Genomic DNA, 23,581 nt, shown 5'->3' with positions numbered 1-23,581 from the left:
TAATGTGCGTCCAATATGGCAACCTAGGGAGGGCCCTGGTCAAAAGTAGTGCACTACATAGGGAATAGGCTGCACTACTTTTGACTAGGGATCCCATGCGAGAGCGTGTGCAAGTGTATACTTTGAGAGAAGGGTGGAGAATGGGCACCGACTCAGCCATGGTTGCCACTTTGGCTTCCTGTGGTGTGAAGCAGTCTGTCAGACACACCATGTGATGGACCCTCGGACAAGACACCATCGTAAGCCCTTTTGACCAGAGTCCTCTCTGTTTTAGGGACAGATGGAAGGTTATATCAGTGTACTATCTTAGGATCCGTTGGAGTTCAACTCAGCTATCAGTATACAGTACAATTGACTATTTCATTTTCATTCAGGTTCAATCTACATCCTAAATATATAGTACACTTCCTCCGTCCCCCATCTCCTGTCGATCCTCCAGGAGGCACAGAAACGGCCATTCACCTTCCTCATTGGTAGTTCCATGGTGAGGCACATCTCGGTTTCTATAGCAAAAACCTGTGCTACCCCGGAGGCTATGGTGAAGGATATCACAGGGTTTATTCCGTGTGTCCAGCCAAGGGCTGCTGCTGCGTAGTGCATGTGGGATTAAATGATATCAAAAGGGTAAATCAGAGAAAATGAAACAGGAGCTTTTATTGAGCTGATCAACACCCTGAAAGGCTCAGAAAAAGCAGCCGATTATCTCTGGCCCCGTGCCGTCGCTGGGTGGTGGCTGTGAAATGTTCCGCAGGAATCTTAGCTCTTCATATCTGGCTTAAAGACTACCGCCACTCTGTTGGCACAACTGTTATTAACAATTTCGACACTTTTTGGAAACAAAAGATGCTCTACAAAGATGATGGACACAAACCATCTAGGAGTCTGGACCCTCTCCACATTTCTCGGCTGCGTTAAGATATTGACTCAGAGGCAGACCAAGCCCCGCTCAGGTAATACCTCCCATCCTCTCTAAGCGTTATCGTCGTACTGTTGTCTATACTGCCAGGGGTGTTGTCAGTTGTAATCTTGTACCAATCAATTTTAACTCCACTCTTAGATCTGCTATTGTTAGCTCAAAAGAGATGCCCACTGTGTTCTGCTCACCCAGTACTATTAGTTGAAATGTGAATTGCATAAACTTGAACAGCCCCTCATTTTTCAAATCACGTAGAGAACTTTGGCTGTTGCACGATGGCAACCAAACCCCATGTAAGTCAGTTTATAACATTCCATCATTGGTTACTCTGAGAGGTCCTCATATTGAAATAGGCTGAGGTCTCAGGCCCTATGGTGCCAATCTTCTACTCTCTCCTCTACTACTAGAAGGGATAGACCAAATGGTGCAGTCCTAGGCAATCTTATAGCCATACCAACTATATCAATATCAGCCATCAGACAGGGCCTGAAACCACCTATTGAACATAGCTTGTTTGAGTTGGAGACTCCATGTGAATAAAATATTTTTAAAAGGACTTTGGGTTGATGCATCTGAACATTAGGAGCTTACATCCTAAACTGGATTACATCAAGATTATGGCGATACAGATGTGTCTGGACATTCTGGTATTGGCTGATACTTAGATCTCTGGGGACATTCTGGTATTGGCTGATACTTAGATCTCTGGGGACATCCTGGTATTGGCTGATACTTAGATCTCTGGGGACATTCTGGTATTGGCTGATACTTAGATCTCTGGGGACATTCTGGTATTGGCTGATACTTAGATCTCTGGGGACATTCTGGTATTGGCTGATACTTAGATCTCTGGGGACATTCTGGTATTGGCTGATACTTAGATCTCTGGGGACATTCTGGTATTGGCTGATACTTAGATCTCTGGGGACATTCTGGTATTGGCTGATACTTAGATCTCTGGGGACATTCTGGTGTTGGCTGATACTTAGATCTCTGGGGACATTCTGGTATTGGCTGATACTTAGATCTCTGGGGACATTCTGGTATTGGCTGATACTTAGATCTCTGGGGACATTCTGGTATTGGCTGATACTTAGATCTCTGGGGACATTCTGGTATTGGCTGATACTTAGATCTCTGGGGACATTCTGGTATTGGCTGATACTTAGATCTCTGGGGACATTCTGGTATTAATATTGAGGGTTGTGATGTGTTCAGAGCTGACAGACAGGGTAGAGGTGTTGGAGTGGCCATTCTTATTGGAAATGATTTATCTGTCTCTTTACTGACATTTTTAAGCCTTTGTTTGAGGGAAAATGTATCCATAACTGTTATAAGGGTCTTTATCTTCCTCCCTCAGCTAACCTTTGTGCACTCGAGGAGGTAATTAGTTTGGTGTCTTCTTTTACTAAATCGGAAGATATTAAATTATGATTGGGAAATGCAGGCTTCAGACAAACAAAATTAAATGTGTAATGATCTAAACCTAACCCAGCTGATGACTACGCCTTCACGGCCCAACCCTAAATATCCTTCAAGGTCAGCTCTGATTGATCTTATCTTAACTTAAATATGTTTCTACTGGTGTCTTTGCCCAGGATATTAGTGACCATTGCCCAGTTGTTTGTGTTAGAAATGTGAGAATACACCATTTCTAAACCTCGTGTCGTCACGAAGAGGAACTTTAAAAAGTTCAGCAAAAATGTATTTTTAACATGATCTTTATTTTAGTGACCTTGACTGTATTTCACAGGACCCGATTTAGCTTTCAGACTATTGTGGATAATCATGCTCCCTTCAAAGAATTAAGGTGTAAAGGTAGATGGAATGCCTGGTACACTCTGGAATTATCAGAAGTCACTCATTAAAAGAGATCACGCTTGTGTCAAGGCCAGGAACACAGGGCTTAGGCCCGGACTGGCAAGCTTTTAAGCAACTGAGGAATCACTGTGTAAGACAAATCTGAAAGGCTAAATCTGATTATTATGTAACCTCTCTTTCTCATTGTAATGGGAACCCTGCTAAATTCTGGATAACTGTCAAATCCCTGAAGGGTTCTACTTCCTCCTCTCTGCCACAACAAATTAATTCAGACACTGGCCTCATTATGGGAAAAAATGCCATTATTAATGCATTTAATCATAATTTTATTTCAGCGGGCTCTCTCTTTGCAATAACTTCTAAGCTTATTCACAATGATACTGGGCTGGATACTGATAGGGGGAAACTTTCTGAATGATCAGAGAAATGATAGTCAAAGCTTTTCTTTTAGGTTATTTACAGAAAAATAAGTCCTGGATGCTTTGCTAGCAATAAACAACCAGAATTGGATCCTGGTCTTCTTAAGTGTGCAGAGCCCATCATTGTTGGCTCAATAACCCACATTCGTTATTTATCATTGTTATCAGGAAATATTCCTAAAGTATGTAAATCAGCTCTTGTGCTGCCACTTCATAAGGACGGGGATAGTAGAGATCTTAATCATTATCGCCCCATTTCAAGGCTTCTTTGTCTAGCTAAGATTCTAGAATCCTTGGTAAATGTACAACTTTGCTCTTTTTTTATCTGAGAAATGTATTTAGAATGTAAACCAATCAGGGTTTAGTCCTGGACATAGCACTAATACAGCTACCACTTTAGTAGTTAATGATCTTGTCAAAGCTTTACACACTAAAATGAAATGTGCTGTTTTGTTTGTGGACCAGTCAAAACTCTTGAAACTCACACTATTTTATTGACTACGTTGTCCTCGATAGGCTTGAGCTCTGACGCCTGTTCATGGTTTCATGATTATCTTAGTGACAGAACTCAGACCAGCGTGATTGATGAGGTTAAGTCTGAATTTCTTGACGTGTATAAAGATGTATCACAGGGGTCGATTTTGGAATCTGGGCCCAGATTCACAAAACCTTCTTCTTAATTGCCATTTCTTCCCCCCTTAACTATAGACTTATGAAGAAAGTTAAGCAAAGTTGCTATTCTTCAAAAAGGTTACGGGACATGTTCTTGCGTTATTTCTTATGTTTCTCCTTAAGCAAAAAGTTAAGAGGAAATTAGATTCTTGAAAATAAAGTTATTGGATTGTTTTCTTGATTCCAAGATAGCTAAACCCTTGTCTTAAACCGAGGGCAGTGAGAGAAAACAGCTCATGAAAGCAATTGAACATGTTTAATTCACTCACAAACTTAATCTGAAAGTTTCAGTATTGATTATTTTAAACCCAAGAACATGTTTTTAAAACAGTAATCTCAGTAAGAAATATGCTAATATCGGTTGACTAGCAACAAACATCTTAAGAAAACAGTTAAGAAATTTGTAAGAAGATATTTGAGAAGTGCTTAAGAAAATCATAAAATCTTAAAATATTGTTGAGGTATTGTTGATATTGTTTTTTCTTAAGAAACTTCTTAAGTTTTTGCATTATAAGTGTTTTGTGAATCTGGGCCAAGTTCTCTTCACAAATTGTAAACTTCATCTATATAAGGATGATAGTATTATGTATGCTATTGCCCCGACTGTTGATCTGGCTGTGTCAAAACTACAGTGAGATTTTATAGCTATGCATGAATCCCTTGCTGATTTAAAACTTGTGCTTTAATAGGGGCAAAACGAAATGCATGTTGTTTTTAAACTCTCGTAAGAATGTTTCAGATGAACTACATGTTAACTCGTTTGATTGGAGAACCATCTAGCGTGTTCCCGTACATAAATACCTAGGCATTTGGATTGATATGGATTTGACATTTAAAAACATATAGATGAGCTGGTTAAGAAGTTAAGATTTAAAGTCGTTTTTTTCTCCAGAAACAGATCATGTCTGGAAGTAGATTATTCAGTCAATCTTTTTTATCTGTTCTTGATTATGGTGATATTATTTATCAAAGTGCAGCTGCTACTAATCTTCAACCTTTGGATGCTTGAGTTTATTTTGTTCTTCACCGTTCTAAGTCAATTTAGTTTTAAAGCACCGTATTGCTGGAACAAAATTCTAAATCCTTTTCATCCTGATGTTCTGGTGCCGTTCGGGGCAGTTTAAAGTATTGATTGTTCTGGTGCTGTTCGGGGCAGTTTAAAGTATTGATTGTTCTGGTGCCGTTCGGGGCAGTATAAAGTATTGATTGTTCTGGTGCCGTTCGGGGCAGTTTAAAGTATTGATTGTTCTGGTGCCGTTCGGGGCAGTTTAAAGTATTGATTGTTCTGGTGCCGTTCGGGGCAGTTTAAAGTATTGATTGTTCTGGTGCTGTTCGGGGCAGTTTAAAGTATTGATTGTTCTGGTGCTGTTCGGGGCAGTATAAAGTATTGATTGTTCTGGTGCTGTTCGGGGCAGTTTAAAGTATTGATTGTTCTGGTGCTGTTCGGGGCAGTTTAAAGTATTGATTGTTCTGGTGCTGTTCGGGGCAGTTTAAAGTATTGATTGTTCTGGTGCTGTTCGGGGCAGTTTAAAGTATTGATTGTTCTGGTGCTGTTCGGGGCAGTTTAAAGTATTGATTGTTCTGGTGCTGTTCGGGGCAGTTTAAAGTATTGATTGTTCTGGTGCTGTTCGGGGCAGTTTAAAGTATTGATTGTTCTGGTGCTGTTCGGGGCAGTTTAAAGTATTGATTGTTCTGGTGTCGTTCGGGGCAGTTTAACGTATTGATTGGGGAATTATTTATGGATGAATGTTACTCTTTTTCTGGGTGATTTGTGATGTTTTATTTGTGCTTCCCATCACTGTGTTTTTGTATTTTAATATACAGTGCCTTGCGAAAGTATTCGGCCCCCTTGAACTTTGCGACCTTTTGCCACATTTCAGGCTTCAAACATGAAGATATAAAACTGTATTTTTTTGTGAAGAATCAACAACAAGTGGGACACAATCATGAAGTGGAACGACATTTATTGGATATTTCAAACTTTTTTAACAAATCAAAAACTGAAAAATTGGGCGTGCAAAATTATTCAGCCAATGTTGACCTAAATTACTAATGATGATAAATACAATCCACCTGTGTGTAATCAAGTCTCCGTATAAATGCACCTGCACTGTGATAGTCTCAGAGGTCCGTTAAAAGCACAGAGAGCATCATGAAGAACAAGGAACACACCAGGCAGGTCCGAGATACTGTTGTGAAGAAGTTTAAAGCCGGATTTGGATACAAAAAGATTTCCCAAGCTTTAAACATCCCAAGGAGCACTGTGCAAGCGATAATATTGAAATGGAAGGAGTATCAGACCACTGCAAATCTACCAAGACCTGGCCGTCCCTCTAAACTTTCAGCTCATACAAGGAGAAGACTGATCAGAGATGCAGCCAAGAGGCCCATGATCACTCTGGATGAACTGCAGAGATCTACAGCTGAGGTGGGAGACTCTGTCCGTAGGACAACAATCAGTCGTATATTGCACAAATCTGGCCTTTATGGAAGAGTGGCAAGAAGAAAGCCATTTCTTAAAGATATCCATAAAAAGTGTTGTTTAAAGTTTGCCACAAGCCACCTGGGAGACACACCAAACATGTGGAAGAAGGTGCTCTGGTCAGATGAAACCAAAATGGAACTTTTTGGCAACAATGCAAAACGTTATGTTTGGCGTAAAAGCAACACAGCTCATCACCCTGAACACACCATCCCCACTGTCAAACATGGTGGTGGCAGCATCATGGTTTGGGCCTGCTTTTCTTCAGCAGGGACAGGGAAGATGGTTAAAATTGATGGGAAGATGGATGGAGCCAAATACAGGACCATTCTGGAAGAAAACCTGATGGAGTCTGCAAAAGACCTGAGACTGGGACGGAGATTTGTCTTCCAACAAGACAATGATCCAAAACATAAAGCAAAATCTACAATGGAATGGTTCAAAAATAAACATATCCAGGTGTTAGAATGGCCAAGTCAAAGTCCAGACCTGAATCCAATCGAGAATCTGTGGAAAGAACTGAAAACTGCTGTTCACAAATGCTCTCCATCCAACCTCACTGAGCTCGAGCTGTTTTGCAAGGAGGAATGGGAAAAAATGTCAGTCTCTCGATGTGCAAAACTGATAGAGACATACCCCAAGCGACTTACAGCTGTAATCGCAGCAAAAGGTGGCGCTACAAAGTATTAACTTAAGGGGGCTGAATAATTTTGCACGCCCAATTTTTCAGTTTTTGATTTGTTACAAAAGTTTGAAATATCCAATAAATGTCGTTCCACTTCATGATTGTGTCCCACTTGTTGTTGATTCTGAAACAAAAAAATACAGTTTTATATCTTTATGTTTGAAGCCTGAAATGTGGCAAAAGTTCGCAAAGTTCAAGGGGGCCGAATACTTTCGCAAGGCACTGTATATGAGAATTAGTAAGAGTCAAAAGTGTACCTACTCATTCAAGGGTTTTTCTTTATTTTTACTATTTTCTACATTGTAGAATAATAGTGAAGACATCAAAACTATGAAATAACACATATGGAATCATGTAGGAACCAAAAACGTGTTAAACAAATCAAAATATATTTTATATTCAGGTGACTAACTCATGAAGCTGTTTGAGAGAATGCAAAGCTGTCATTGAAGAATCTCAAATATATTTTGATTTGTTTAACACTTTTTTGGTTACTACATGATCCCATATGTTTTATTTCATAGTTTTATTTTATTTATTTATTTAAATTTATTTAACTAGGCACGTCAGTTAAGAACAAATTCTTATTTTCAATGACGGCTGAGGAACAGTGGGTTAACTGCCTTGTTCAGGAGCAGAACGACAGATTTTTACCTTGTCAGCTCAGGGATTTGATCCTGCAACCTTTCGGTTACAAGTCCAATGTTCTAACCACTAGACTTCCTGCCGCCTGTTTTGATGTCTTCACTATTATTCTACAATATATATTTTTTTTAAAGTAAAAATAAAGAAAACTCCTTGAATGAGTAGGTGTGTCCAAACTTTTGACTGGTACTGTATATACTGTATAATATGTGTATAATGTGTGTATTGATGTTGTATAGTACAGGGCACATTTGGAAAAGAAACCTAGGTCTCAATATGTCTTCCCTGTTAAACATTTAAATATAAATATACTTATTTTGACCAAGGTCTGGTCTAAAGTAGTGCATTATATAGGGAATAGGGTGCCATTTGGGATTTAGACCTCAGATTAATTCCTGGATTAGGAGGAGCTCAGATTGCTACAGCATTTCAGCAGAACTCTTTATGCGTCATGTGGATAGCTAGACTCAAAGAAACTCCTGACAGATGTCTTAATTAACACTCTCTCAGCCTCCACACACACACACGCACGCACGCACGCACGCACGCACACACACACACACACACACACACACACACACACACACACACACACACACACACACACACACACACACACACACACACACACACACGTCCCCCCAATACACATTCCACTGGGGTACAAATCAGTGCCATCTGCATATAAAACACTTCTATAGTTTCTGATGAGAGACAGACATGTTGGAGTTGACAGACAGTCTTCTTTCTGGACTCTACAGAGCAGGTGTAAGGGGGAGTTAGGCGAGTTAGTGTGAGTTAACGGGAGTTAGTGAGAATTAATTGGAGCTAGTGCAGATTAGGTAGCGTGAGTTAGCGGCTCTGACCTGGTTTCTCTGGCCCCACACTGCGTCAGCATACCGCTCTGCCCTGTGAAGTCGTCTCTCTAGGTCTCTCAGCTAGGACGCTCTGCCTCTGTGATCCTCGTCTCTCCAGCTCCGCGCCACCCACGCCATCTGACACTCTTATCCAGAAGAAGGAAGGGGAATGAGAGGAGCAGCTGGAGCCCACCCTCTCATCTCTCCTCTCCTCTCCTCTCCTCTCCTCTCCTCTCCTCTCCTCTCCTCTCCTCTCCTCTCCTCTCCTCTCCTCTCCTCTCCTCACCTCACCTCACCTCAGGAGCCCTGTATTAGTACTGTAGACCTCAGCCTCAGTTTCCCCACATGAGTTAATGTAGCACTTTATACAATCTGGCATATGCAGCCTTGCTTGTGTCCTGACTGAACCCTCCCTCCCTCCCTCCCTCCCTCCCTCCCTCCCTCCCTCCCTCCCTCCCTCCCTCCCTCCCTCCCTCCCTCCCTCCCTCCCTCCCTCCCTCCCTCCCTCCCTCCCTCCCTCCCTCCCTCTGTAAGAGCTCCATAATAAGCATTAGTACTATGGCTGACTCTGTAAAACAACACATTTCACTGCACCTATCTGGTGTATGTGACAATAAAACATTATTATTGTTTTTTTATACACATGCACTCTTTATAATCGACCTCCTCTTTTCGTCTATCATCTTCTATAAATGTGAATGTACGAATGGATCGGCAGTGTTTGGTGTGGAAGGAAGGCCTCCTCAACAACTGATCTAACCTAGCCATGTAGAAGTGTTCGCTAGAGGAAGGCCTCCTCAACAACTGATCTAAGCTAGCCATGTAGAAGTGTTCGCTAGAGGAAGGCCTCCTCAACAACTGATCTAAGCTAGCCATGTAGAAGTGTTCGCTAGAGGAAGGGGGAGTGTCCTTCGTTAGTTGGGAGACCGGGCTTCTCAGTCTACACACCTGCAGTTTTCAACGCCAAATCATCCCCCAAGGCTGAGGAGTGAGAGAGAAATGAAGTCTGTTAAACAAGTGGACCTTCATGTCTATAAGAATGTTACTTCCTCACCGTGACCCTTGGTCTGTTTTCCTCGTCTTTCTAGTCTGATCTGTCGTCAGGCGTGTAGCTACAGTAAATAGCAGATAATGCAGGGAGCATTGTAGACAGGGCACCCGTCTGTTTGTGCCATCATGCCACTCCTTGCCACTCCTTTTCATGCTAAACATGAAGAGCTGAAACATACCGATACCCAGGATAGCAGCATTGTGAGTGGATGACATGTCTGTATGTCTGTCCCTCCCTCTCAGCGGTTCAGTCCTGTGAAGGAACTGGCTCCTCCTGTAGGTATGTACAATGACCCGCGCTGTGCTCTGGAGATCCTCAAGAAGACCACTGGAATGCAGAGAAATCCCTTTGGTCTGACTGCTGTTCGGTTCCTCCCTGACAGCCGGAAACAGTCCACTCCAGGTGTGTCTGTGTTTGTGTATAATATATATCCACAACACACTCTGTCTCCCCCACACCTCTCAAACACTCCCCGTTACTCACATTGCTGACCCAGTGTGTGTTTATGTACTTAACGGCCGGGCAGATGTTTTATGGCTGATACATCATCTGGAAATACTGCCATTTGTCAAGTGCATAAATGCCCAGCATAGATAGATGGCTGAAGGTAGTTTCAGTGATGACTGAAACGTCAGTCCGTGTGAAGTAGAGCTTTTATGTATTGTAGTGTTAGTGTGTGTACAGGGAGAGATTTAATGTATCAAGGTAGGATGCTGGGTAATCGAACAGTCATTCCCCCACATTTATCCATTTACTGCCTCTCTCTTACACACACATCAACACAGTCCCCACCCCCGCCTGTGTTAATGCTCTGCTCCCACCTCAGGTCCTGGTGCCTATAATATGTTTGAATATGGCCTGGCCCAGGACAGCATAAAAAAGGCTTACCTAGAGAGTACCAGGAAGGGAGGCTTCGGTTCGACAGCCCAACGCAGTCTCATGTTCCACAACATTGAAGAGGTCCCTGGGCCTGGCCAGTACAAGGTAGGACTTGCTCTCAGCACTGCTAGAAAGACAAGCCCATGATCTGATCTGTAGTGTGGTAGAACCATGGGGATTATTACAGAGCTCAGCAAAAACTCTCATCTCCTGTGTGTGTGTGTGTGTGTGTGTGTGTGTGTGTGTGTGTGTGTGTGTGTGTGTGTGTGTGTGTGTGTGTGTGTGTGTGTGTGTGTGTGTGTGTGTGTGTGTGTGTGTGTGTGTCTGCGCGTGTGTGTGTGTGCGTGTGTGTGTGTGTGTGCGTGTGTGTGTGTGTGTCTAGGTGGAGAAGAAGACAGAGGAGCTGTACAAGAAGCAGCACACAGCAGCATTCAAGTCGGCCACAGAACGACTGGCCATATCCCTGGTGGCTAAAGTAAGACTACGGGGCATTGATTCATCACACACACACACACCACCAGCACGGACTCAGCATGCATGCTGTGATACAGCTGTTTAGAAAAGTCAGCATGTGAACTAAGGAGAGTATCAACAACATACAGTCAGAAAGCTTTCACAATAGATACTCCAACTTCCCTCAGAACGGCATTCTCTAGTCTGCTAAGGAAGTATCAATTTTAAATGGCCAACCTGTAAACACACACACACACACACACACACACACACACACACACACACACACACACACACACACACACACACACATACACATACACACACACACACACACACACATTCGCTGAAGGTCTGAGGCTCTGTGCTGCTGTCAGTGTGTGTGTGTGTGTGTGTATGTGTGCAGCAGTTCAGTGGGAGTAATAAGCCTGGGTTTAAGCTGTCCTCTCTAAATAGTGCATCTGAGCTGGCAGCATTTGTCCCAGGTTGTCCTGAAGCTCAGCCAGAGCACGCTACTCCCTCTGTCAACACTTACAATTTATTCCACGCACAACGCCGTCCCCATTTCCCCCCATATTGATCAATTCCGGACCATCATAAAACTAGAAGTGTAATTAATTTCTCTCCCAGCAAGTTGCTTCTCTTATTAATCACCTTTAACAGCTGTATGTTGTGTCACAAATGGCACCCTTTTCCCTGTGTAGTGTACTACTTTAGACCAGAGCCCTATGGCACCCTTTTCCCTGTGTAGTGTACTACTTTAGACCAGAGCCCTATGGCACCCTATTCCCTGTGTAGTGAACTACTTTAGACCAGAGCCCTATGGCACCCTATTCCCTGTGTAGTGAACTACTTTAGACCAGAGCCCTATGGCACCCTATTCCCTGTGTAGTGCACTACTTTTGACCAGACACTAGGATGCTACTTGTAATGCATCCATTAACATAGCAGCCTTACTGGGGGTGGGGTGGGGTGGGGGGGGTGGGGGGGGGGCTAATGGTACTGAAGTGCAATGACAGAGGCAGAATGTTTTGGGGCCGTTTGTAGTTTGATAGGAACGCTTGTCGTGTGGTTTGTTGGGGTTTCTAGGTCGAGACAAGAGTCAGAAGTAGGCATATCATCACAAAGCCAAAATCTAAGATGCACAGAACTGGATCCAATACTATTTGAAAACTTTTCAAATACTTTGAACATTTTCCAGCTTCTCTGGAGTGCTACATGGTCGGGGTTTCCTTTTTGGGACTATTCTATTGGTAATTAAGCCATGCAAGCTCAATCAAGCACATATAAAGTATTTTAAATCATTTCAAATAGTATTTGAACCCAGGTCTTAAGCTGTGTGGGTGAATAATATAAAGGAAGGCGCGTCAGTCAGGGGCATTTTGAGCTTGGTCAATTGGTGAAAGGTGTACCTCCACAGTGAACCATACTAACAAAGACCCTGTTTGACAGAACAGCATTTACTGTGATACGAGTCTTATACGAATGTGCAATAAAATGAAGTTTGGCTACAGATGCAGATGGATAGAAACGCTCAAAGGCATTATGACCACAGTGGCGGTCAGTGCCGTTTAAGAGGAGGGAGTACGATTTTTTTTTATGAGCATGGCCTTATTTCTAGTACAGCATATTGGATGACTGTCATTCATATTCCATTCACCCAGTTCAATGTAACAGCGATAGGTTTAGGCTACTACATGATACTCTAATTTTCCCAATACTATTATGAGGTTGCTACAACCTAGCCTACGAATGAAAGTTTACAACGTATGTACACACAGGTCGAGAGACAAATTTGAGTTGACAGACAGTGACATTAAATACCACCTTGCACACTCTTGCCTGCATCTAGCTGATCTAGGGCGTAATCAATAGTCCAAAAGTTGCAAACGAGAGTTTCTATTGGACAAATTCAGGTATGTTTATCCCCGTTTTATTTTGTTTGTTTCCATTTAAGAAACGTTTTTCAACAGAATCGGTGGGATGAATACACCCCTGATCACACGTAAGCACAGTTCACTCTCATAACAGCCACGTTGTATTCCTTCTCTTCCCTACGCTTGTGGACTTCAATGTACAACACATCAGCTGTATGTGACCAGGCGAAAAAACCTTTCCAAGCCAAACCACTACAAACAGCCTACATCGTTGTCACCATATTAGCTAAAGTAACGTCATATTCAGCATAGCTAATAGTAAACCCGCTACAATCATGCAGTAATGTTAGTGTACAGTGAGTAAGCAGTTACATCGGCGGGCCCCACGGCAATTAATTAGTAATACCAAAAACTTACCTTGACTTGGAAGAATTACAGGGTTGTGTTGGAAAGTCATAGCCAGCTAGCTAACATAGCACCCCTCTGTTATAGCCAGCTAGCTAACGTAGCATCCCCTTGTTATAGCCAGCTAGCTAACATAGCATCCCCTTGTTATAGCCAGCTAGCTAACATAGCATCCCCTTGTTATAGCCAGATAGCTAACATAGCATCCCCTTGTTATAGCCAGCTAGCTAACATAGCATCCCTCTGTTTGAGCAGGGTGTTTCAGTAGACTAAACTAGATAGCTGCATTTGCTAGCTAAGTAAGTGAAACTGAAAGTGAAAAAAAATGACAATCTCTCTCTATTTCTCTGTTGCTTCTTCTTCATTTTGGAAGAAATTAATTAGTTCAAAACTGTTCAACTATTGTTGTAACTACTTTCTCTCTCTTTGAGTCAACTACTCACCACATTTTACACACTACAGTGTTAGCTAGCTAGTACTAGATTAATTCTCTGATCCTTTGATTGGGTGGAAAACATGTCAGTCATGCTGCAATAACTCTTATAGGCTGGAGGACATCCTCTGGAAGTTGTCATAATTACTGTGTAAGTCTATGGAAGGGGGTGAGAACCATGAGCCTCCAAGGTTTTGTATTGAAGTCAATGTACCCAGAGGAGGACCGAAGCTACTCTACAGTTATTTGGTGACATATGTTTATATTTAGTATAGTTTTATCTAAAAATGATAACTTTTTAAATGTTATACAATTACATTTTGTATTAAATTCACTGAGGAGGATGGGCCTCCCCTTCCTTGTCTGAGGAGCCTCTACGGTATGACTAGGGCCAGTTGTTTTGATTGTTTGATATGGAGTTTTCTTTGACCGGTGTTTCCAGCATTATCCACTAGGTTTGCTGCAGGTAGAAAATAGTAAGAAATGTTCTTTAATTGACACAAGCTGTCTCCAATCAGTCAATCTATCAATCTATCTATCTATCTATCTATCTATCTATCTATATCTATCTATCTATCTATCTATCTATCTATCTATCTATCTATCTATCTATCTATCTATCTATCTATCTATCTATCTATCTATCTATCTATCTATCTATCTATCTATCTATCTATGTCTGGTTGTACGTGAGTTTTTCAAGAGTGACATTCATTTTGACAGGTCTTTGCAAAAGTTATATACAGTGCATTCTGAAAAGTATTCAGACCCCTTCACTTTTTCCATATTTTGTTACGCTACAGCCTTATTCTTAAATGTATAAAAATCTACACACAGCACCCCATAATGACAAAGCAAAAATGTTTTTTGTTTGTTGAAATATCACATTTACATACATTTTCAGACCCTTTACTCAGTACTATGTAATAACACCTTTGGCAGCGATTACAGCCTCGAGTCTTCTTGGGTATGATGCTACAAGCTTGGCACACCTGTATCTGGGGAGTTTCTCCCATTCTTCTCTGCAGATCCTCTCAAGCTCTGTCAGGTTGGGTGGGGAGCGTCACTGCACAGCTATTTTCAGGTCTCTCCAGAGACGTTCAATCAGGTTCAAGTCCGGGCTCTGAGGTCCTGAGCGCTCTGGAGCAGGTTTTAATCAAGATCTCTCTGTACTTTACTCCGTTCATCTTTTCCTCGATCCGGACTAGTCTCCCAGTCCCTGTCGCTGAAAAATATCCCACAGCATGATGCTGCCTCCACCATGCTTCACCGTAGGGATGGTGCCAGGTTTCCTCCAGATGTGATGCTTGGCATTCAGGACAAAAGTTCTATCTTGGTTTCATTAGACAAAATAATCTTAGGTGCCTTTTGGAAAAGTCCAGACTGTCAAGTGCCTTTTACTGATGAGTGGCTTCCACCTGGCCACTCTGCCATAAAGGCCTGATTGGTGGAGTGCTGCAGAGATGGTTGTCCTTCTGGAAGGTTCTCCCATCTCCACAGAGGAACTCTGGAGCTCTGTCAGAGTGACCTTGGTCACCTCCCTGAACAAGGCCCTTGTCCCCTGATTGCTCAGTTTGGCCGGGCGGCCAGCTCTAGGAGGAGTTTTGGTGGTTCAAAACTTCTTCCATTTAGGGCCACTGTGTTCTTGGGGCCTTCAATGGGGACCCAGATCTGTGCTTCGACACAATCCTGTCTCGGAGCTCTACAGACAATTCCTTCGACCTCATGGCTTGTTTTTTTGCTCAGAGGTGCACTGTCAACGGTGGGATCTTATATAGACAGCTGTGTGCCTTTCCAAATCATGTCCAATCAGTTGAATTTACCACAGGTGGACACCAATCAAGTTATAGAGACATCTCAAGGATGATCAATGGAAATAGGATGCACCTGAGCTCAATTTCGATTCTCATAGCAAAGGGTCTGAATACTTATGTAGATAAGGTATTTCTTTCATTCTTTTAAATCTTTACAAAATGAGCTAAAATTTAAAAAAAATCTGCGTATTGTTTGAAGATTGAGGAAAGCATTTTAATTTAATCCATTTTAGAATAAGGCTGTAAAATAACAAGATCTGTAAAAAGTGAAGGGGTCTGAATACTTTCAGATTGCACTGTGTTTTGGTATTTTAGTAGTAAATCTCTTTCCCCCTAGCAGTTCAACTCTACTGTTGAAATCGCGATGTAAAGGCACCTTGAGAAGTTTTCTTTACGTCTTCTCAAGTGAGGAGTACGGTATGAAATCCACTCCCTTCTAGATGTGCTGGGTGGTAACACCTCAAGGAAGGAGTACGATATGAAATCCACTCCCTTCTAGATGTGCAGGGTGGTACCACCTCAAAGAAGGAGTATGGTATGAAATCCACTCCCTTCTAGATGTGCAGGGTGGTACCACCTCAAAGAAGGAGTACGATATGAAATCCACTCCCTTCTAGATGTGCAGGGTGGTACCACCTCAAGGAAGGAGTATGGTATGAAATCCACTCCCTTCTAGATGTGCAGGGTGGTACCACCTCAAGGAAGGAGTATGGTATGAAATCCACTCCCTTCTAGATGTGCTGGGTGGTAACACCCCAAGAAGGAGTATGGTATGAAATCCACTCCCTTCTAGATGTGCAGGGTGGTACCACCTCAAAGAAGGAGTACGATATGAAATCCACTCCCTTCTAGATGTGCAGGGTGGTACCACCTCAAAGAAGGAGTATGGTATGAAATCCACTCCCTTCTAGATGTGCAGGGTGATACCACCTCAAAGAAGGAGTATGGTATGAAATCCACTCCCTTCTAGATGTGCAGGGTGGTACCACCTCAAAGAAGGAGTATGGTATGAAATCCACTCCCTTCTAGATGTGCAGGGTGGTACCACCTCAAAGAAGGAGTATGGTATGAAATCCACTCCCTTCTAGATGTGCAGGGTGGTACCACCTCAAAGAAGGAGTATGGTATGAAATCCACTCCCTTCTAGATGTGCAGGGTGGTACCACCTCAAGGAAGGAGTACGATATGACATCCACTCCCTTCTAGATGTGCAGGGTGGTACCACCTCAAAGAAGGAGTATGGTATGAAATCCACTCCCTTCTAGATGTGCAGGGTGGTACCACCTCAAAGAAGGAGTATGGTATGAAATCCACTCCCTTCTAGATGTGCAGGGTGGTACCACCTCAAGGAAGGAGTCCGATATGAAATCCACTCCCTTCTAGATGTGCAGGGTGGTACCACCTCAAAGAAGGAGTATGGTATGAAATCCACTCCCTTCTAGATGTGCAGGGTGGTACCACCTCAAAGAAGGAGTATGGTATGAAATCCACTCCCTTCTAGATGTGCAGGGTGGTACCACCTCAAAGAAGGAGTATGGTATGAAATCCACTCCCTTCTAGATGTGCAGGGTGGTACCACCTCAAAGAAGGAGTATGGTATGAAATCCACTCCCTTCTAGATGTGCAGGGTGGTACCACCTCAAAGAAGGAGTATGGTATGAAATCCACTCCCTTCTAGATGTGCTGGGTGGTACCACCTCAAGGAAGGAGTACGATATGAAATCCACTCCCTTCTAGATGTGCAGGGTGGTACCACCTCAAAGAAGGAGTATGGTATGAAATCCACTCCCTTCTAGATGTGCAGGGTGGTACCACCTCAAAGAAGGAGTATGGTATGAAATCCACTCCCTTCTAGATGTGCAGGGTGGTACCACCTCAAAGAAGGAGTATGGTATGAAATCCACTCCCTTCTAGATGTGCAGGGTGGTACCACCTCAAAGAAGGAGTATGGTATGAAATCCACTCCCTTCTAGATGTGCAGGGTGGTACCACCTCAAAGAAGGAGTATGGTATGAAATCCACTCCCTTCTAGATGTGCAGGGTGGTACCACCTCAAAGAAGGAGTATGGTATGAAATCCACTCCCTTCTAGATGTGCAGGGTGGTACCACCTCAAAGAAGGAGTATGGTATGACATCCACTCCCTTCTAGATGTGCAGGGTGGTACCACCTCAAAGAAGGAGTATGGTATGAAATCCACTCCCTTCTAGATGTGCAGGGTGGTACCACCTCAAAGAAGGAGTATGGTATGAAATCCACTCCCTTCTAGATGTGCTGGGTGGTACCACCTCAAGGAAGGAGTACGATATGAAATCCACTCCCTTCTAGATGTGCAGGGTGGTACCACCTCAAAGAAGGAGTATGGTATGAAATCCACTCCCTTCTAGATGTGCAGGGTGGTACCACCTCAAAGAAGGAGTGTGGTATGAAATCCACTCCCTTCTAGATGTGCAGGGTGGTACCACCTCAAAGAAGGAGTATGGTATGAAATCCACTCCCTTCTAGATGTGCAGGGTGGTACCACCTCAAAGAAGGAGTATGGTATGAAATCCACTCCCTTCTAGATGTGCAGGGTGGTACCACCTCAAAGAAGGAGTATGGTATGAAATCCACTCCCTTCTAGATGTGCTGGGTGGTACCACCTCAAGGAAGGAGTACGATATGAAATCCACTCCCTTCTAGATGTGCAGGGTGGTACCACCTCAAAGAAGGAGTATGGTATGAAATCCACTCCCTTCTAGATGTGCAGGGTGGTACCACCTTAAAGAAGGAGTATGGTATGAAATCCACTCCCTTCTAGATGTGCAGGGTGGTACCACCTCAAAGGGGTGGCAGGTAGCCTAGTGGTTAGAACGTTGGACCCGTAACTGAGAGGTTGCTAGATCGAATCCCTGAGCTGACAAGATAAAAATCTGTCGTTCTGCACCTGAACAAGGCAGTTAACCCACTGTTCCTAGGCTGTCATTGTAAATAACAATTTGTTCTTAACTGACTTGCCTAGTTAAATAAAGGTAAAGTTTAAAAATGTAAATAAATTACGCCAGGGAAAGGGTTAGTGCAGTGTAACAGCCTTAAACCGTGCTTCTACACCTGCATTGCTTGCTGTTTGGGGTTTTAGGCTGGGTTTCTGTACAGCACTTTGAGATATCAGCTGATGTAAGAAGTGCTATATAAATACATTTGATTTGATTTAAACCAGCACCTAGTGAGCTCATCAAGAGGTTCGGACCTCTTGGCGTTAAGGTGTTGGCTTGACAGTCACTGGACACGGGTTTGAGTCCCGGTTGGGGCTACCCCCCGATGGTTAAAGTGTTGGCTTGACAGTCACTGGACCTGGGTTTGAGTCCTGGTTGGGGCTACCCCCCGATGGTTAAGGTGTTGGCTTGACAGTCACTGGACCTGGGTTTGAGTCCCGGTTGGGGCTACCCCCCGATGGTTAAGGTGTTGGCTTGACAGTCACTGGACTCGGGTTTGAGTCCCGGTTGGGGCTACCCCCCGATGGTTAAGGTGTTGGCTTGACAGTCACTGGACACGGGTTAAAGCTACAATATCCTTCCATGGTTGGTTTCATTGATTCTCCTCTTAAACTGCCCCAAATTGAAGACATTTTAGCTACAACTTCCTAGTCCGTTGGAGAGGATCAGCTTGAGCTAAGTGAGGTGTAGATTCACTGATATACCAAATTGTATTCCCTGCAAAATAATCGGCTTTGTGTGATTAAGATTCACAGAGCTACGCCTTCTCTGGCTTAGGTTGATACCGCATCAAACACTCATTCACAACCAGACATTGATGGATTGACTGATTGGAGACAGCTTGTGTCAGTTAAAGAACATGTCCTACTATTTTCTACCTGCAGTAAACCTAGTGGATAATGCTGGAAACACCGGTCAAAGAAAAAACTCAACAAAAGCTACCCAAACAACTGTCCCTAAATGACAACTCATCTTCTGAATACAGACATCACCCAGACGGTCACACATCAACAGTCATCCTACACCACGGCGCCATTAGTTTGGGGACTAAAAACATTTAATATTCCATCAAACAACATAATTTGCAATTTAATCTCATAGCCAGTGTTTGACAATGAAGTCAAATGAAGGAGGATTTGATTTGATGACTATTTCTTTCCCATTGTCAGAGAACATCCGTGATTATTGATGAGACTGGGTATTTTTCCTGTTTACCATTTCTGTCCCCCTACCTCCCTGCTGTTTTCTCCTACACACACACACACACACACACACACACACACACACACACACACACACACACACACACACACACACACACACACACACACACACACACACACACACACGGTGGGTCTGAACAGATTCCTGTGTGGAGCTGGATCTGAGAGAGTTGTAATAACGCCATGCTGGGCCTCCTTTATGGGCAGTTAATGAAAAACCCCGAGACGCCGTAGCAGTTAGCGCCGTGCTGCGGCTCTCCTTCCCCCTGTATCCCACAGCGATGGATATTAAAAGTGTCTAATCAGTGTATAATCAGGCCGCTTCTATCAAAGAAGGGACTATGTGATGTGGGGAGAACAAAAAAGAGAAAAACCTCATCTCTTACTATCCCTTTCCTCTGTACTTCTTAAGCTTGAATTCAAAAGAGGTCAAACATTATTTCATTTTTTTTTTGCAAGACGGTTCGACTGTGCTTTGTGTAAAATGGAGATCCGTGCGCTGCTGCATAACAGAAAAACAGGTCAGTGTTTTTCCCACTTTCTGTATACTCCTTTTTTGATAACGCAATTCAGAAGGACTGTCCCTATTGTATTCTGTATTCTTCTTCTTTAGATCATCATCCACAAGTCCTATATGGGCTCTGGTCAATAGCAGTGCATTGTATAGGGAATAGGGTGCTGTTAGAGACGTATCTCTTTTCTTATTGGAGAAATGACAGAAATGATGGTATCAAAAATTATAAGAAGCAACTGGGCTCAAATGAATGAAGCACCCTGTAGATAATGGCTCTGACCCCCAGACACAGAGGTTAGGGACTAGCCAGAGGGATAGTCCAATTTAATTTAGGGCTGATGCTTGCCCTTGGGCAGAATTCTTTACATCTATAGATCAGTGATATTTCTTCCCTCACCCCACCCGGAGAAGAAAGCATTGTGTTTGAGCACTGAGCAGTGATTGCAAATATCATTCTGCTGTTGTGTAGCCGTGTACAATCTGGAACTGCGGGTATATTACAGAGAGCTGTACAGATTTCTACCAGCCACCCCCAAAGTAACCAGCTGAGAATATCATCCCTGTTGGTCAAAACACGGCTGCTAAAACTGTAATATCCGTTATGCATACGAGGAAGGAACAAAACGTACGTTTTTATGTTTCTTGTCAATCTAAGCGTTGTTATGGAAAGAGACAGAATATGACGAGAACACGGGCCAGCTACTAATAGGTACTGACTATGTCAAGGTTAAGTATATCAACGCTGTGGTGATGACAGGGAATGGAAAAATCATTTGTTCTCTGTCCCCTGCAACAGGCCCGTGAGCACGTAATCTATTCAATTAGAGTGGCCGGAAATAATTAGAAGTCTTGCTAAACATACATTTATTGAACAAGAGTTGCATCGATTTAATTACCGTCGTGCAGAGAAGCAAAACGAGCAATCGCAGATCCACCACAGAAGAAATTATGCAATTTGCCACACAGAGAGAGAGAGAGAGTGGGTATGAGAGAGAGATAGGGTATGAGAGAGAGTGGGTATGAGGGAGAGAGAGAGAGTGGGTATGAGAGAGAGAGAGGGTATGAGAGAGAGAGAGAGAGAGAGAGAGAGGGTATGAGAGAGAGAGAGCGCGTATGAGAGAGAGAGAGCGTATGAGAGAGAGAGAGAGAGAGAGAGGGGGTATGAGAGAGAGAGAGGGTATGAGAGAGAGAGAGAGTGGGTATGAGAGAGAGAGAGAGAGGGTATGAGAGAGAGAGAGAGAGAGAGAGTGGGTATGAGAGAGAGAGAGGGAATGAGAGAGAGAGAGTGGGTATGAGAGAGAGAGAGAGAGGGTATGAGAGAGAGAGAGGTTATGAGAGAGAGAGAGAGTGGGTATGAGAGAGAGAGTGGGTATGAGAGAGTGGGTATGATAGAGAGAGTGGGTATGAGAGAGAGAGAGAGAGTGGGTATGAGAGCGAGAGAGAGAGAGAGGGTATGAGAGAGAGAGAGGGTATGAGAGAGAGAGAATGGGTATGAGAGAGAGAGAGAGGTTATGAGAGAGAGAGAGAGAGAGTGGGTATGAGAGAGAGAGTGGGTATGAGAGAGTGGGTATGAGAGAGAGAGAGTGGGTATGAGAGAGAGAGAGAGAGAGAGAGAGAGAGAGAGAGTGGGTATGAGAGAGAGAGAGAGAGTGGGTATGAGAGAGAGTGGGTATGAGAGAAAGAGAGTGGGTATGAGAGAGAGAGAGCGTATGAGAGAGTGGGTATGAGAGATAGAGAGAGTGGGTATGAGAGAGAGAGAGGGTATTAGAGAGAGAGAGAGAGGGTATGAGAGAGAGAGAGATGGTATTAGAGAGAGAGAGAGAGAGAGAGAGAGAGTGGGTATGAGAGAGAGAGAGACACCATTGTAAATACAACCCATATTTATGCTTATTTATTTTCCCTTGTGTTCTTTAACCATTTGTACATTGTTACAACACTATATATATATATATATATATATATATATATATATATATATATATATACTGTATATATATATACACACTGTATATATATATATATATATATATATATATATATATATATGTACAGTATATATAATATGACATTTGTAATGTCTTTATTGTTTTGAAATTTCTGTATGTGTAATGTTTACTGTTAATTTGTATTGTTTACTTCACTTTTGTGTATTATCTACCTCACTTGCTTTGGCAATGTTAACACATGTTTCCCTTGCCAATAAAGCCCCTTGAATTGAATTGAAATGAATTGAATTGAGAGAGAGAGTGGGTATGAGAGAGAGAGAGAGAGTGGGTATGAGAGAGAGAGAGAGAGAGAGTGGGTATGAGAGACAGAGAGAGAGAGAGGATATGAGAGAGAGAGAGAGAGAGAGAGGGTATGAGAGAGAGAGAGAGAGAGAGAGAGAGAGGGTATGAGAGAGAGAGAGAGAGAGAGTGGGTATGAGAGAGAGAGAGAGTGGGTATGAGAGAGAGAGAGGGGTTATTAGAGAGAGAGAGAGTGGGTATGAGAGAGAGAGAGAGAGAGAGGGTATTAGAGAGACAGAAAGAGAGGGTATTACAGAGAGAGAGTGAGTTTTACAGAGAGAGAGGGTAGGCAGACATGGCTCTCAAGAGAAGACAGGCTATGTGCTCACTGCCCACAAAATGAGGTGGAAACTGAGCTGCACTTCCTAACCTCCTGCCCAATGTATGACCATATTAGAGAGACATATTTGCCTCAGATAACACAGATCCACGAAGAATTCGAAAACAAATCCAATTTTGATAAACTCCCATATCTACTGGGTGAAATTCCACAGTGTGCCATCACAACAGCAAGATTTGTGACCTGTTGCCACAAGAAAAGGGCAACCAGTGAAGAACAAACACCATTGTAAATACAACCCATATTTATGCTCATTTATTTTCCCTTGTGTACTTTAACCATTTGTACATTGTTACAACACTGTATATATATATATATATATATATATATATATATATATATATATATATATATATATATAATATGACATTTGTAATGTCTTTATTGTTTTGACATTTCTGTATGTGTAATGTTTACTGTTAATTTTTATTGTTTATTTCACTTTTGTATATTATCTACCTCACCTGCTTTGGCAATGTTAACACATGTTTCCCATGCCAATAAAGGCCCTTGAATTGAACTGAGAGAGAGAGAAAGAGAGGGTATTAGACAGAGAAAGAGATTGTGTGCATGCTTGCCTATGCTTACTCTACAGTATGTGTTTCCCTCTGTGTGTGTGTGTGTGTGTGTGTGTGTGTGTGTGTGTGTGTGTGTGTGTGTGTGTGTGTGTGTGTGTGTGTGTGTGCGTGTGTGCGTGCGTGCGTGCGTGCGTGTGTGCGTGCGTGTGTGTGTGTGTGCTTGCACACATTATAGTCTTGAAGTATTCAACTTGTAAAACAAAAGCAACACGCTGCCTACATGCTGCCAGTGCTCGAGGCAACAGTTCGTCCTGAGAG

At 42.8% G+C, this 23,581-nt stretch overlaps 1 protein-coding gene across 1 annotated transcript in view; it reads left to right on the top strand.

Annotated features, from left to right (window-relative positions):
- Positions 1-23,581, top strand: part of LOC139411902 (sperm-tail PG-rich repeat containing 2) — an 82,640-nt gene that overhangs the window by 30,569 nt on the left and 28,490 nt on the right. The window contains exons 8-10 of the mRNA XM_071158654.1: positions 9,791-9,950; positions 10,375-10,532; positions 10,810-10,902. Of these exons, the coding sequence (XP_071014755.1) occupies positions 9,791-9,950; positions 10,375-10,532; positions 10,810-10,902 (411 nt within the window). The remainder of the gene's footprint in view (positions 1-9,790; positions 9,951-10,374; positions 10,533-10,809; positions 10,903-23,581) is intronic.

The sequence above is a fragment of the Oncorhynchus clarkii genome, chromosome 6 (genome assembly GCF_045791955.1).
Source record: "Oncorhynchus clarkii lewisi isolate Uvic-CL-2024 chromosome 6, UVic_Ocla_1.0, whole genome shotgun sequence".
NCBI classification, from domain to species: domain Eukaryota; kingdom Metazoa; phylum Chordata; class Actinopteri; order Salmoniformes; family Salmonidae; genus Oncorhynchus; species Oncorhynchus clarkii.
The sequence above is the reverse complement of the archived record's forward strand: the minus strand, read 5'-3'. Positions and strand labels throughout refer to the sequence as shown.